The 14,181-nt window shown below is 41.3% G+C and overlaps 1 protein-coding gene across 1 annotated transcript in view; it reads left to right on the plus strand.

Moving 5' to 3' along the window:
* The window catches only part of LOC109486710 (stanniocalcin-2-like), a 17,031-nt gene extending 8,052 nt beyond the window's left edge, over positions 1–8,979 (plus strand). The window contains exons 3-4 of the mRNA XM_019790602.1: positions 7,033–7,244; positions 8,759–8,979. Of these exons, the coding sequence (XP_019646161.1) occupies positions 7,033–7,244; positions 8,759–8,915 (369 nt within the window). The 3' untranslated portion in view covers positions 8,916–8,979. The remainder of the gene's footprint in view (positions 1–7,032; positions 7,245–8,758) is intronic.
* Positions 8,980–14,181: the final 5,202 nt, after the last annotated feature.

Raw genomic sequence — 14,181 nt, forward strand, 5'->3', positions numbered from 1 at the left:
ACACACACACACGCACACACATATATACACAGTACACACGCACACACACACACACACACACACACACACACACACACATACACAGTACACACGCACACACACACACGCACACACACATGCACACACACGCACGCACACAAACACGCGCGGGCGCGCGCACACACACACGCAAACACACGCACACACACGCACACACACACACACGCGCGCGCGCGCGCACACACACACACACACACACACACATAGTACACACACACACAGTACACACACACACAAACACATACACACCAACTAACAAACAAACAAACGCTTTGGAAAGTACATCCTTCTTGGCGAAGGTAATAAACGCTGCCAACAAACCCAGCTTCTTAAAGGTAATTTTCATTCACGAGATCAACAGGAAAGCATAATCGACTGGAGTAAAATACGATTACAGGCGTGGGTGGGAGAAACCGAAAATCATCCCAGGAGGAATTAAACACGTTTCTTTGTCACAAGATGGATTGAGCAGATTTTGGAGCAGACTTAATAGCAACAAAATCTGCTCAATCCATTCTTTCGTGCAGACTTCGACTCACGTGTGAAAATGTTAACTATTAATCTTAATCAGGTTTAATTGGTGGAGATGCAAAGTATGTCATGATTGCCGGTATGTCATGACAGCCCATAGGTGTGCTTAAATCTTTAGATCATTATTACATCATTAGAAACGTTATACTTAAAATGGTAACGAAATGCTGCCTTGAGAACATGCTATCTACGTACATTTAGTATTAGTATTTTTACTAAAGAATATGTTTAGATGGATTCACTGTGATATAATGCAGTGTGTTCATGTGTGTGTGTGTTAGAGCGCGCGTGCGCAAATATGTGTGTGTGTGTTTGTGTGTGTGTGTGTGCGTGTGTGTTTGCGCGCGCGCGCGCGTGTGTGTACTTCGTACTACTCTAATTCATTTTATATTCGCGTTAGCAAAAAAAGTTCGCGGTCTGAAAAAAAGTTCACGGCACTATTTGTTTACGAATAATGTTAACGGTACATAAGTGACTGCAAAACCACAACCATAAAAGTACCTAGTGGAAACCCCAAAGGCCCAAGACGACCCCTCACGTACTTTTTGCGGTCATTTTGGTACACTACGTATTATTCTGGGATGTCATCCAAGTCTTACACGAACGCTTACGTATACACAAGGGATATCATTGACTCGAACAATAAAAAAAAGTTCAATTTAAAGTGACCTTAAAGATTACTCTAAATTTCTTTATGTCTATTTTGTTAAATGTTAAATGGATCTATGCGTTAAGCACTCCTACAGTCGTATCTCCCCCAACAAAAACCGTACAAGATCAAAACCGTCTGTCATTAAAGTTTCTGGCACGATCTGAGCTTTGTCGTCGGATAGGTGAGCATGTTACAACGATCATAATCTTAGCAATTGTAAGAAAAATTTCAAATCGTCTTCCCTTGAAATATATTGAATAAATTTAAAAATTACTAAAAATATTTATTTATTGTGTTATCAAATAAAAACATTGTTTTTGCTCAGTTTCTTCCTCTTCTTCTTCCTCTTCTTCTCTAAACAGTGACCTCTGTGTGGCCAATTACCTGAATTGTTGATGTCTGTCACCATGGTAACTTGTCTTGGGTTACATAATGTTGCAATTTTAAAGTTGGAGGGATTTAGACTCCTGTCACCATATATGCGAATGTATTTGAGTAAGAATTAATAGAGCTGACCATGTGCGAAGGTAAACATTATGCATTTGTTTTGAAAATGTTACTTTTCTAGTCGTATCTACAACTGTCTATTTAGTCCGTGGGCCAGACCCCCAAATTTCACATATCGGTACCACCTGAGGCGGCAAATTCTCATCATGGTTTTGAAAAGTAGGGTATCTGTGGAATATATTCTGATATGATAGCCGTTGCACATTGGTAGCTTTGACCTTGCTATTTGACCTTGAACTTTGACCTCATATGAACCGCGTCCTTTTGCACTTACAATGAAAAGGGGAGTGGTAAATAACCAAATATGGATATTTTTCAATGTAACTTCATGGACTGATAAAACAAGAACCAAGGATTACAAAAATGTTATTTTTTTTCAATATGTCAATTCTACAAGAAGTTATGAGCTTTCGAAATTCGATTTTTTGTTAAAAAATGGTAAAAAATAGAATGTTTACTTTTCAAAACCTGTCAAATATTCAGATTACATATTTGAGCCTGCTTCATGCATTCATCTGACTTTTTGTATCATAATTGCAACAAGAAAAGGTCATTGACTTCCACTGAATCCACTTCAAGGCATCTGCCGCTGTTACAACTGCTCGTATTTTGTCTCAGAAGATTCTGGCCAAGATTTACTTTTAGAAGGTGATAAACAGTGCCAGATGTCAGGGGAGTGCCAGGTTTGTCACCTACTAATTATGGTTTCGTCTTTCTACTAAGTCAGGCCACACCACCTTAATTTCATGGATGACATCCGCGCGCGCATTGATTTTCCCACGTTCTCAAAAAAAAAAAAAAGATCACGTCCTCCGAAGCTCTGGCCTGGCTCTAGGGAAGTACATGGGTACTTAGAGACAATAGGGAGCCGGTGGAAACTCTGGAGGACGGCATCCAGGCTACCAAAGCTCCACGACTCAAGAACTCAGTACATACGTACAGTGTCGAATTCATACATTACACAAAAAGCCAGCATTTTCCGGCTTGTCGTATACGTCGCTATATGTATGTACTGCCGTAAATTCACAATACCAGCCTTGTATTCATGTGGTTTAGTAGCATTTTAATTTTTGGCCGGATTTTTTTTATTCGCCCGCGCGTACTAGTTTGGGGGTCTTCAAAGCAAACGAAAAATAAATTTGAAGAGTAGATTATCCACCATACTATACTCTGTGTCATTTTTCAACCTTCATGACCACGTAGATTTCATAATGAAAGCAACTTTTTTGCCAAACTTTTTTTTATTCGCACGCTCGCAACAGTTTGTGGGGTTCCCAGGGATGCCATCCATATAATCAAATCAACATGGCCTAACTAAGAAATGGTGTCAAAGACCTCCCCTGAAAATGAGTTGTTGCGTAAACTGACCTCCTTTTAAACTATAACTGTTGCCAACATCAATACCAAAGGCACAGGTCTGTCAGCCAAAAATAGAGGCGCCGCTGCCCTGAACCAATGTGTTTCTTTTGTCAAGGCAAGACATGTGGAAGGTCCCAGATAAAGGTCAAGAGAACAGAGTTAAAAGGTGTCTGATTTTCACGAGTGTTAAATTAAAGGAAGAGTTCAGTGCTCCATCTGAAGGCACTGTAAAGATTCCTTCGACTATCATTTTGGTTAAAAGACACAGATATTTCAGACCATGTAAACTTGAACCTTAAACATCAATTGTCTGGCCATTATGTAGCAAGTTGAATCAACATATCCGCGAGGCAAAATGAGATGTCACTGACATCCGGATTTTCGAGCGTTGCGGAGCGAAAATCCGGATGGTACTCAGGCGGAGCGAAAATCCGGATGGTACCCAGGCGGAGCGAAAATCCGGATGGTACCCAGGCGGAGCAAAAATCCGGAGCGAAAATCTGGAGCGAAAATCCGGATGGTACCCAGGCTACTTTTTATGACCCGTCTGCTAGCACTTATGGCGGGAAACCATCCGTATCTGCCCTTTGTAACACGCGTGCTGTCACGTGCCCCACCCTCACCGCGTGTCTCTAACTGTCGTCTGTAACCTTCAATTTGTTCCAACGTTTATCACCAACCAGAGCTGCCTTAACGTTAAGCCCTGGTCACAACCCGCCGTCCGTGCGTGTTGTCCGTACGTTTTTGGGAGGCTACGTCTGCTACGTTTTTTTTCTAAAAACGTAGGGAAGGAGTGGCGTCGACGCACGTTACTCGCAAGGTGTAAGTGAGTTGTACGTGCTTACAACGTACGATCTCTGTGCGATTGCAACTTCATCGTAAGAAGGCCGTACTCACGCGTGCGTCTTCCGCCCGGTACGTACGGGGCACGCGCGTCGCCCGTACTCCATTTACAGTATGGTTGAAACCTTTTTTTTTTTTAAATGGCAAAAAAAAATCATGCGCGCGAGGATGTCATTCATATAATCAAATCAACATATGGCCTTAGGGTATGTCGGAAGTAATGCGCATGCAAAGCCGAGTGTTTTAAAATGTTTGAAACATTCGGGTGTGAACGGGAGGTTCGGCCATTGGTTCGTGACTGGTTGGCCGGTGTTCGGGAGTAGGCCAGCAGTGGTCAAATTATTAAACTCAAATATCAATTTTGATTCAATTCGTATCGAAAGGTAGGCGTGGCCTAAATCTGGTCAGACTGTTCCCGAACTTTAGCCTTGTTTGGTTGGTGGTCGGGGGAAGGTACTAAATGTGTTACAGTGACTTATTTTAGCTTCCAGCTCTATTTTGTATGTAACTGTAAGCAGGACGACATGGTCACAACGTGCGGATTTCTAAAGCCTCGGTCACAACCTACTAGTTTCAGTAGCCCTTGGGCCACACAATTGTGCAATCACTACAGGGGGCTAGTCCGCTGGTACTGGTGTGTTTTTAACTCCCATACTCTTTCCCAAATGCTGAGTGCTAAGCAGAGAAAGCAGCATGTACCATTTTAACAAGTCTTATTTGGTATCACGTGCACTCAACCGGGGATCGAACTCACGACCTACCGAATGCAAGGCGAGCACTCTACCCACTTGGCCATTGCATCGGTAACTGTGAAGGTTGGGATAAAGCAAAGTTTTTGCGCGTGTGATAGAGGGACACATACATGTCCGATTTCTGACTGATGATCAAACGATAGGTGTCAGTGACGCCTCTGGTTAATGGTCCCTGTCCCTTAATGTCATCTACCGGTGCGTGAAGTCTCCATTAGGCATTAGCGAAGTCTCCAGGTACGACCTGTGACGCTAGTCAACCAGAAAACCGAGTGCATGAAACCATTCACCCAGTGCCATTTCCTCTTATTATAGACATTTCAGGCCCGTTGCTATATGTCTAATTGTCGGAAGATGTATTTTATGACTGTCATGTGTGCTCATACAAGAAGGGGATGACTTTGTATCGACCTTGCAGGCATCTATACTGATCTTTGTTCTTTTACACAAGTTGTTAGCGCTTTAGAGATGTGCAGTGTTGTCATTCCTAAATGTCGTCACAAGTATCTGTACTTGTAGTGTTCCAAGATGAAGTATTACCTACCCATGTCGCCTTTTTTGTGGCTTAAGCCTCGGTCACAACCCGCCGTACGTGCTTCTGCGTGCTGTCTACGTGCAAAAACGTGAGGCAAACGTAGGGCATCCGTGCGTGGTGAGTACTGCCTCCGTACGGAATCTTACGGATTTGGGAGCACGCAGGCACGCCGTAGAACTTTAAGTGCATGTAAAACTTTTTCCACATGCGGTCTGCGGATTTACCACCCGTACGTGCGGGTACGAGCGACGCGCGTGCCCTGTAGTGCCGTACGTAAGCAGCACGTGTGAGTAATGTTGCAATCGCACAGAGATCGTACGTTGTAAGCACGTACAACTCACTTAACACTTGCACAACGAACGATGCACGCAACCGCTCACGGCCAGACGTGCCGTGCGGACCATATTCTTACACCTTGCGCAACCGTGCGAGTGACGTGCGAGTGACGTGCGTAGACGCCACTCCTTCCCCACGTTTTCAGAAAAAACGTAGCAGACGTAGCCTCCAAAAAACGTACGGACAAAAAGCACGTACGGCGGGTTGTGACCGAGTCTTACTGCTGTAAGAGGTAGAGGTTGAAGGTGGTTCAACATCTTGAAGGGTGACAGTTTTAGAAGGCGTGGGCAATAATAAGTGTAAAGTAACTTCTGCTTACATGTTACAGTCACGCCTTCAAATATCAGAGTTATCAACCGGTACCAAGAATTGAGGTATTCAAAAACTCGTATTTCCCCAGAAATATCGTAGACTGGAATTCGTTGCCACCAAGCACAGTTGGAGCATCATCACTAGAAAGCTTTAAACAACTCCCTTCTCCATTGCAAATTAGTGTCATTCAAGAAGGTGAGATGCCAGAATATGGTGCCTTTCGAATGTGTTTAAAATCTAGAAACACAGCTGTCAGCCATGTTTGTTTACATTCTGGTGGTTTGTGGTGGTACCACAATTTAACTGAGTGTGCCTCGCGTGGGCTGTTTTGGCGCCAACCATAAAAGTCAGAAATGTGAGATAATTTCACAAATAAGTTGAAAACTGAAGGTAATTACAATCACAAGAGGATTTTTTCGGCACAAAATTGTGACATAATGGCCGTTTAAAGGGTAAATACGATTGCAATCAAACTGACGCCATAAAAAGTTATTAACAATCATCCATTTTCTGAACATTTTAGATAAATTGAATCTAAAACGAATGGATCCACAATTTAATGTGAGGATTTTTTCGGAACAAAATTGTTACATAATGACCGTTAAAAGGGTAATTATGATGGCAGCCAAACTGACGCGTGAAAAAATTAACAATCATCCATTTTTTCGTAATTTTAGGTAAAAGCAATCTGAAACGAATGGATCCACAATTCAATGTGAAGATTTTTTTAGGCACATAATGACCGTTGAAAGGGTAATTACGATGTCAGCCAATTTACAATTTACAATCACCCATTTTTCTGTAATTTCAGATAAAAGCAATCTGAAACTAATTGTTGTTAAGATTGTTATTGTTAAACTGCCATTTAGGCTGTTTGTTATTGTATATAATTGTAGCTATTAAAAGTTTGTAATATAGTGTTAATGACCCGCCCTGAGGTGAATACGGTGTCATACTTCATGGTCGGTTCCTATAACCACCGAATGAACGACCGAGGCCGCGGAGCCAGTTACCATGGTGACAGACGTCAATAAATCAGGTCATTGGCCACGTCAGAGGTCACTGTTTGAACAAGAAGAAGACGAAACTGAGCAAAGTTTTTCCTTCGGTAAACATAATAAATAATATTGAAACTATCTCGTATATTTAAAACAATATTTGGTTTCTAGGGCCAGGAGTGGATTGCCGGGTCGTTCAGCTGTATTGCCGGGACGCTGCAGCAGATCGTGGGGCCGGACCTGGAGGACTGTGATCGGCTCGGCAGCCTGGTGCTCACCATCGAGGAGGAGTGTTTCTCCAACTACGGCATCTGTCAGATGGTGCGGTACAACGCCGAGCCGCTAGAGGCATCGCTGGCGTCTACTGACCTTATGAATCAAAAGTATGTATTATTTGATCTTTAGTTATAGAAGACCATACAAAAGTCCCTGTACTTTTTGTTGTGTCAATAAAGAATCAGAAAGGTTCTTATCTGAAGTGTTCTATGATTGCGTAGGAACGAAAGTCTGTTAAAGTGTTATCTGCAAATATAAATTAAGCGTTTCTTCCATGTGTTGTTGATTATTCTCATTAGCATGCATACATTGCATCTCGAGCTTTCTTTCGTAAAATGTTTATTATACGTCGTTATACAGAGCACACTTATTATACCACTGTCACACATTCAGAAAAGTAGCTATAGGGTGTCTGTGGAATATATTTTGCCTTTGCAGATTGGTAGCTTTGACCTTGCTATATGACCTTGAACTTTGACCCCATATGGACCATGTCCTTTTGTACTTTTAATGCAAAGGGGGAGGGGGTGGCAAATAATCAAATATGGATATTTTTCGATGTAAACTTCATGGACGTTAAAGCAAAAACCAAGGATTAAAAAAAATGTTAATTTTGTTTAGATTCTGTTTGACTGTGACTTATGAATGATTTTCACACTTCCCATAATGCCTAGTGCTGGTCACGGATATGACGTAAGAAGCGGATAGACTCCAAACAGATGTGACATGATGGCATTTCAGTAGATATCCAGTTCTTCTTCTTCTTTCGTTTGGCAAAGTTATTAGTCTTGGTTAATCTTCAAGCAGATCCTTTTCGGTGGCAAAAAGACAGTATCAACTTGGCCAGACAGTATCCATTAGCCAGAGAATGTCGCCGGCGCCATATATAAAAAGCTAATGATCATTCCCCCACAACCTCTGCTTGGAGAGTAAGTCTTGGTCACATGTGTAGGAAAGTTGTTTACTAGCCTATGTAGGTCAAAGTCTCCCAAATTAGGAATATCCAGTTGAATTGTAGCGTTAGGTTGCGGTTGCTTCGAAAGTGACTTACCCATGATGCACTGAGAACTGTCATGGCGCCATCACCAGCACTAGGTATTATGGGAAGTGTGAAAATCATGAATTCACCATTTTCACACTTCCCATAATGCCTAGTAAAGATCACGGATATGGGTGGGATATGACGTAAGAAGGGGATATGCGTAATGCGACCGTGCGAGTAGGAGAGTCTTCGGTAGAAGGTAGAAAGATAGAAGATACTAGTACGTCATTTTCTCTAATTACAACAAAAATGCAATTATGGCATGCGATTTATGCTAGACAAATAATTCAAAACAATGTAGTTGACCAGTTTGTCGATAGAATTTGCTGGAAATACTAGTATTACATCGAGGAAGGGGGAGGGGTGGTCTTACGTCATATCCGTGACCTTTACTAGGCAATATGGGAAGTGTGAATTTGGTGAATTGTAGCGTTAGGTTGTGGTTGCTTCGAAAGTGACTTACCCATGATGCACTGACAACTGTCATGGCGCCGTCACTAGCGCTAGCGCTAGGCATTATGGGAAGTGTGAAAATCATGAATTCTGACAGACACATGACTTGTTTTTTTTGTGTGATAGGACCGTGCAGCAGCTGGTTCAGACCGCCATGCAGTGCGGCCGCACGGTGCGCTTCATCGTCCACCGGATCCTGAGAGACATCCTGGGCGGGAACCCGGCCCTCTTCTCCTCGCACGACTCCCGCTTCCTCAGCCTCATCAGGGGACTCGGGAAGTGAACAGCATCGCAGTTGCTACTTTTCGTCTCGCAAGGCCATGTTGATTTGGTTATGTGGATGACAGCCTGTGGGAACCCCAAAAACGATGCGAGCGTGCGAATAAAAAAAAGTTTGGCAAAAAAAAAAGTTGCTTTCAGTTATAAAATCTGCGTGGAACAAATGACACAGAGTGGTATTGCGAATAATCCGTCTTCAAATTAATTTCTTTACCCTTTCGTCTTTATCATTTGATTTTGGCATTCTACGACATTGGTATCGTTTCCCAATGTTTTTTTTTATTCAACTTACGGTATATATTTACTCATTTTTCAACTGTTTTGTACGATTTACAGTATCGTATAAAACTTTTTTTAAACGGCCGAAAATTCATGCGCGCGCGGATGTCACCCATATAATCAAGTCAACATGGCCTATAAACGGTCGTTGCCATGTCTTGGCGGGCCTCCTAACGGGTACCTTACAGTTTGAGGTCAAATTGTTTTTGTAGGAAACAACGATTGGGGCTTGCTTAGATGATACTTAACATAATTAGATGACATTTATGCAAATCAGGATCTAATTTGCATAGTTAACTAAAGAGGACATTCTATGCGTTTGAAATGTTTCCCCCACAACGATACTAGTTGATATATGTCATTCACCGATATGCCATTGACTAATTTAATAGGCAACGACTGTTTACGAGACGGAAACTCGCTGTGAAAAGTAAAACATAAGAGTAAATGTGTGCAGATATCGGCGCTAGGGACGGATGGATAATATAACAACCTCTAGTTTAATTCCGACCAATTCCATATCTTAGAAACCTTACATCTAGATGGGCTAATATCGTAAACTATAAGTAAAAATAATGTAAAACTAGAAAGGCCAATATTTGCTTTGGAGCAAATACAGCGATGGGTTCACCACATTTTACGACGTCATGGCAGGGAAAGAATGAGAAACACAAGGGAAACCAATGATTACATTGATATAACTATAATATGAAGTAACATACAACTAAAACAACAGTTGGATAGCTATTCCCTACTTTATTGGTTAGGATTTTTAATTGCATAATGCAAACTGTTGATTTTCAAAATAAATAAAAAAACGTTCATGCCCCGCATTCCAATGCTGGAGCAGAAAAGCTTGAAATACCTACCAAAACACTTGAATAAAGACATACTGTCAGTATGGAAATCTCTGTGCAGGTGTTAATCAAGTTAAATCCCAACAGCCAATCAGCAAGAAATGCTCTGTGCAGGTGGAAATGCTCTGTGCTTGTGTTAATCAAGTTAAATCCCAACAGCCAATCAGCAAGAAGTATAGAGGAAAGCTGCATGCCTATTGGTTGATGCCCTGCATTCCATTGTGATGACTCATGCCCAGACGTGGTAAACACGGCACACTAACACAGTAATACATTTGCTATAATACAGCCAAAAAACTCAAATAAAACCATTCTAAAAGCCTGTATCACAATAATTTAAAAAACGCCTAGGGGTATTTGCCCACTGTACCTCCATACCAAATTTCAGGACCTTGGGCCCTAAAATGAAGAAGCTGAATCCATTTAAAAAATGGCAGGAGGAGAAGGAGGAGGAGAAGAAGAAGAAACACCAGAAAAAGCAATATGAACCCATAAAAAATATGTTTACGCAACAGTCATCGAGGACCCCTTGGGGATTAACCCAATTCTGCAGAATTCTTGGAACTGGAATTCTGCAGAATTGGGTTAATCCTCAAGCAGTCCTCGATGACTGTTGCGTATACATGTTTCTTACATTATTTTCACTTAGGCCACACCAATTTAATTTCTTGGTTAACGGATTTTTTCCAGAAAAATAATCGAGCGGGCGGGCGAAAAAAACAAAAATAAAAACAGGCCTAGGCATCCTATTATGACCCAAAATGGTACAATAGAAGCCATTAAGTCAACACACCAGACTGGTTCAAAATTTAAACAATGAATTTTGAACTTTTAATGATACCATTGCATTGAAAGATGGAATAATTGTAATGACTAGGAAGAAAAGCACTGTTTTCAACTGTGCAAGGCAAAATATGAGCATTTTGCAGTTGATTCTGACTCTTTTTTTTCGCAAAGCAGAAAAAAATGAAGCGCGCGAATCCGTTAACCAAGAAATTAAATTAGTGTGGTCTTAAACTTTACAATTATTATATATTGGCCCATCTAGATTTAAGGTTGCTGAGGTATGGAATTAGTCCGAAATTAAACTGGTCGCTGTTATATGTAAAAAAAAAATATGACCACTGATAAAAGAGGCATGTTTAAAGACGTAAAGTTTGAATTTTTTTTGGGATTATCATCTTTAATTTCAATATTGGAGACACGGTAACTAAAATGAATATGTATGTGTTAAAAAGTCGGCATTTTGTTATGGGTACACGATCAATTATTTATACAGAATATAATTACTACAGAATTAATGATGATTGTTTCTGGATATATTTATTGGTTGTGCATGGTAAGGTGTGGTGACGACAGTAATGTGTTGTTTAGAATTAAGGCTACGAAAATGCTACTTAAAATTGTTCTCTTGATAATATATTAATGCAAGGCATTATGCATAAATAAGGCCAATTTTATGGATGACATCCTCTGAAGACCCCCAAACTAGTGCGCGCGGGCGAAAAAAAAGAGAAAAATCCGGTCAAAAATAAAAATGATTTTGGCATTCTAGTATATCGTCATCATTTTCCAATATTTTTTGTTTGCAACGTACGATATATATTTGCTCATTTTGCAACTGTTTTGTACAATTTAGAGTATGGCGAAAAAACGTTTTTTTTGGAAACGGCCGAAATTCATGCACGCGAGGATGTCATCCATATAATTACAAGAGAAGATGGTGTTTAAAAACTGAGTGTGCCTGAGCCATATTGAGTGCTGATCAAGTATTGTATGTACTACTCGAGCAAGTCTCATGCAGTAAGAATTAATTGTATGTACGCGGGTGGTGTATGTACAGTGGGGGGTTTATAGGCGCTACCAACTGATCCGGCAAACGGGGCTAGACCTTTTCGGCCGAGTGGTTACAGCGTCGGACTGGTGCCCGGGAGGTCGTGGGTTCGAACCAGGAGGGTTTTTACTGGCTCCTCCTGTTTCTTACAGTGGTTCCCACATCGGCCCTGGGAGTTCTGGCAAAGAGTGCCGCTCCAGGGATGTCGAATTCGGAAGATTCGAGGACGAACTCCACTAAAAGGTCTAGACCCGTTTGCCGGATCAGTTGGTAGCGCCTATAAAGCCTCACTTTTACAGGTATATCAACTACATAACGACAATATTCAAATACAATTCAAACTCAGACTACTCCTAGAAACGGGAATTATCTACTTCTGGACGTTACGAGTGACATAAGTCACTCTTCTTCAGCTGAAATAAACTGACAGAACTAGTCAACAATACCTACAATGTTACAAAACTAAAGAAATATTACTGATTCCAATGCTGTTGAATCTGGAAACCAACATTAGCTGTAACAGTTACGTCGTGTACTCTAACTTATACATAGCTTACAGACAAAGAGAAAAAATATAGATCTAGCATATGTCAGTGAATGTTAGACATTAAGGTAATTAGATACGCCAAAAATAAACAGTCACTCAAGCATCTGGATATGCTTTTGGAAACGGTCGGGCGTTTCCGGTAGCATTCACTACCTTCCGTAAGTGACACTAGAGAGTTGTCAGTAAAGCAGGTTTATAAGTATGAACTACTGATTGATATGGATAGATCTAGTACACGTGTACTAAGGTGCAAAGCTACAAGAAGATATTGGAGCAAATTGTATTTGAAACAGTAGTAGTTACAATTGGCTACAGAGATAGTACAAACATTGATGCTTTAGTGATCAGTAATAAGAAGACTGGCCTAGCCGTGTGGTCTCCATGCCAACCGCACTTATAAACAGAAGAAACTGATTGGACACAGGGAATGAGCTATGTCTCTTCCTGGTCTCAGAACGGAAGGACTGGTGTGCCAAAGGGACTCACCACTGGGTAAATAAAAGAGATCCATGTTGAACTTCTGTCGCTGGTTTGTTTATTGTTTTGCGGCGCGTCCTTAGAAACGGTGAGGTGAGGGCCCCCGGGCCCGAGTTTAGGCCACACCGACTTAATTTTATGGATGACATCCTTTGAAGAACGACAAACTAGTGCGCGCGGGCGAATAAAAAAAAATTCCGGCAAAAAATAAAAATGCTTCTAAATCACAGGAAAATAAAGCTGGTATTGTGAATTTCAGGCTAGCGACGTATACGACAAGCCGGAACATACCGGCCTTTTTGCGGAATTTATGAGTCAGCACTGTACGTACATGTAATTAGATCATCAGGTTACTAGTAGTATAAGTCACTGAATAAAGAGACACACGGTCACCGAAACGTATGTTGAAATACACCATTTAAAGTGTCTCTTTATTCAGGACTTGATAACCAATGTGGAAATTCTCATGGAATATGCAAATTAGCTCCTGAACTGCATAATTGGCAGTTGATTATGTCAATTACCAAATCACGACAATCCATCGACGCTTTCTAGAGTTCTTAACTCCCAACGTCGCCACCTTAAAAATCACGCCCACAGCATGTACAGATATCAAAGCCAGAAGTTTGCTGCAGTACCAATGACTGTCACAAGGGGTCCAAAATCCTTGGTCAGGTCGTTGTACAGAGCGAGGACATGTGTTAAGACTTTCTTCAGGGTCTTTCTAGCTCCATCTAGTGGTTTATGTGTAAACTTCAGTGCCAGCAAGACCCCGAGAAGTACACTACTCCAATTGACGACATTTGAAATTGTCGACAAGGTAGACAATTAAGGGAACCAAGTACTACATAAACAACAGCTTATTGGTGCATTGGTTGCAAAACAAATTGACGAAATTGATAGATGTCCAGTCATGGCCAAATAACATGCTAAAACACTTGACAAAGCGGATTGCCATGGAAACAGCCAATCAGAATGCTACTGGCATTGCTTGGATATCCAATCAAAGAGGGCTGCCGTGGAAACGGCCAATCAGATTCCATTGCTGATTCATTCAATCAGAACTTGGTAGAGATTAAATGGAGACGACCTATCAACTGCTATTGCCAGGATAGCCAATCAGCACTTGACAAAGAGGACTGCAATGGAAAAAGCCAATGAGATGCTATTGCTGGGATAGCCAATCAGCACTAAGGATAAGATGAGGAATTTAGCCATCAACAAACCTTTCCAACTTCACTCTCACAGATTTCAGATCTATGCATTCAATATTATA

This window comes from Branchiostoma belcheri, unplaced genomic scaffold, assembly GCF_001625305.1.
Source record: "Branchiostoma belcheri isolate BF01 breed outbred unplaced genomic scaffold, Haploidv18h27 scaffold82, whole genome shotgun sequence".
In the NCBI taxonomy this organism is placed as follows: domain Eukaryota; kingdom Metazoa; phylum Chordata; class Leptocardii; order Amphioxiformes; family Branchiostomatidae; genus Branchiostoma; species Branchiostoma belcheri.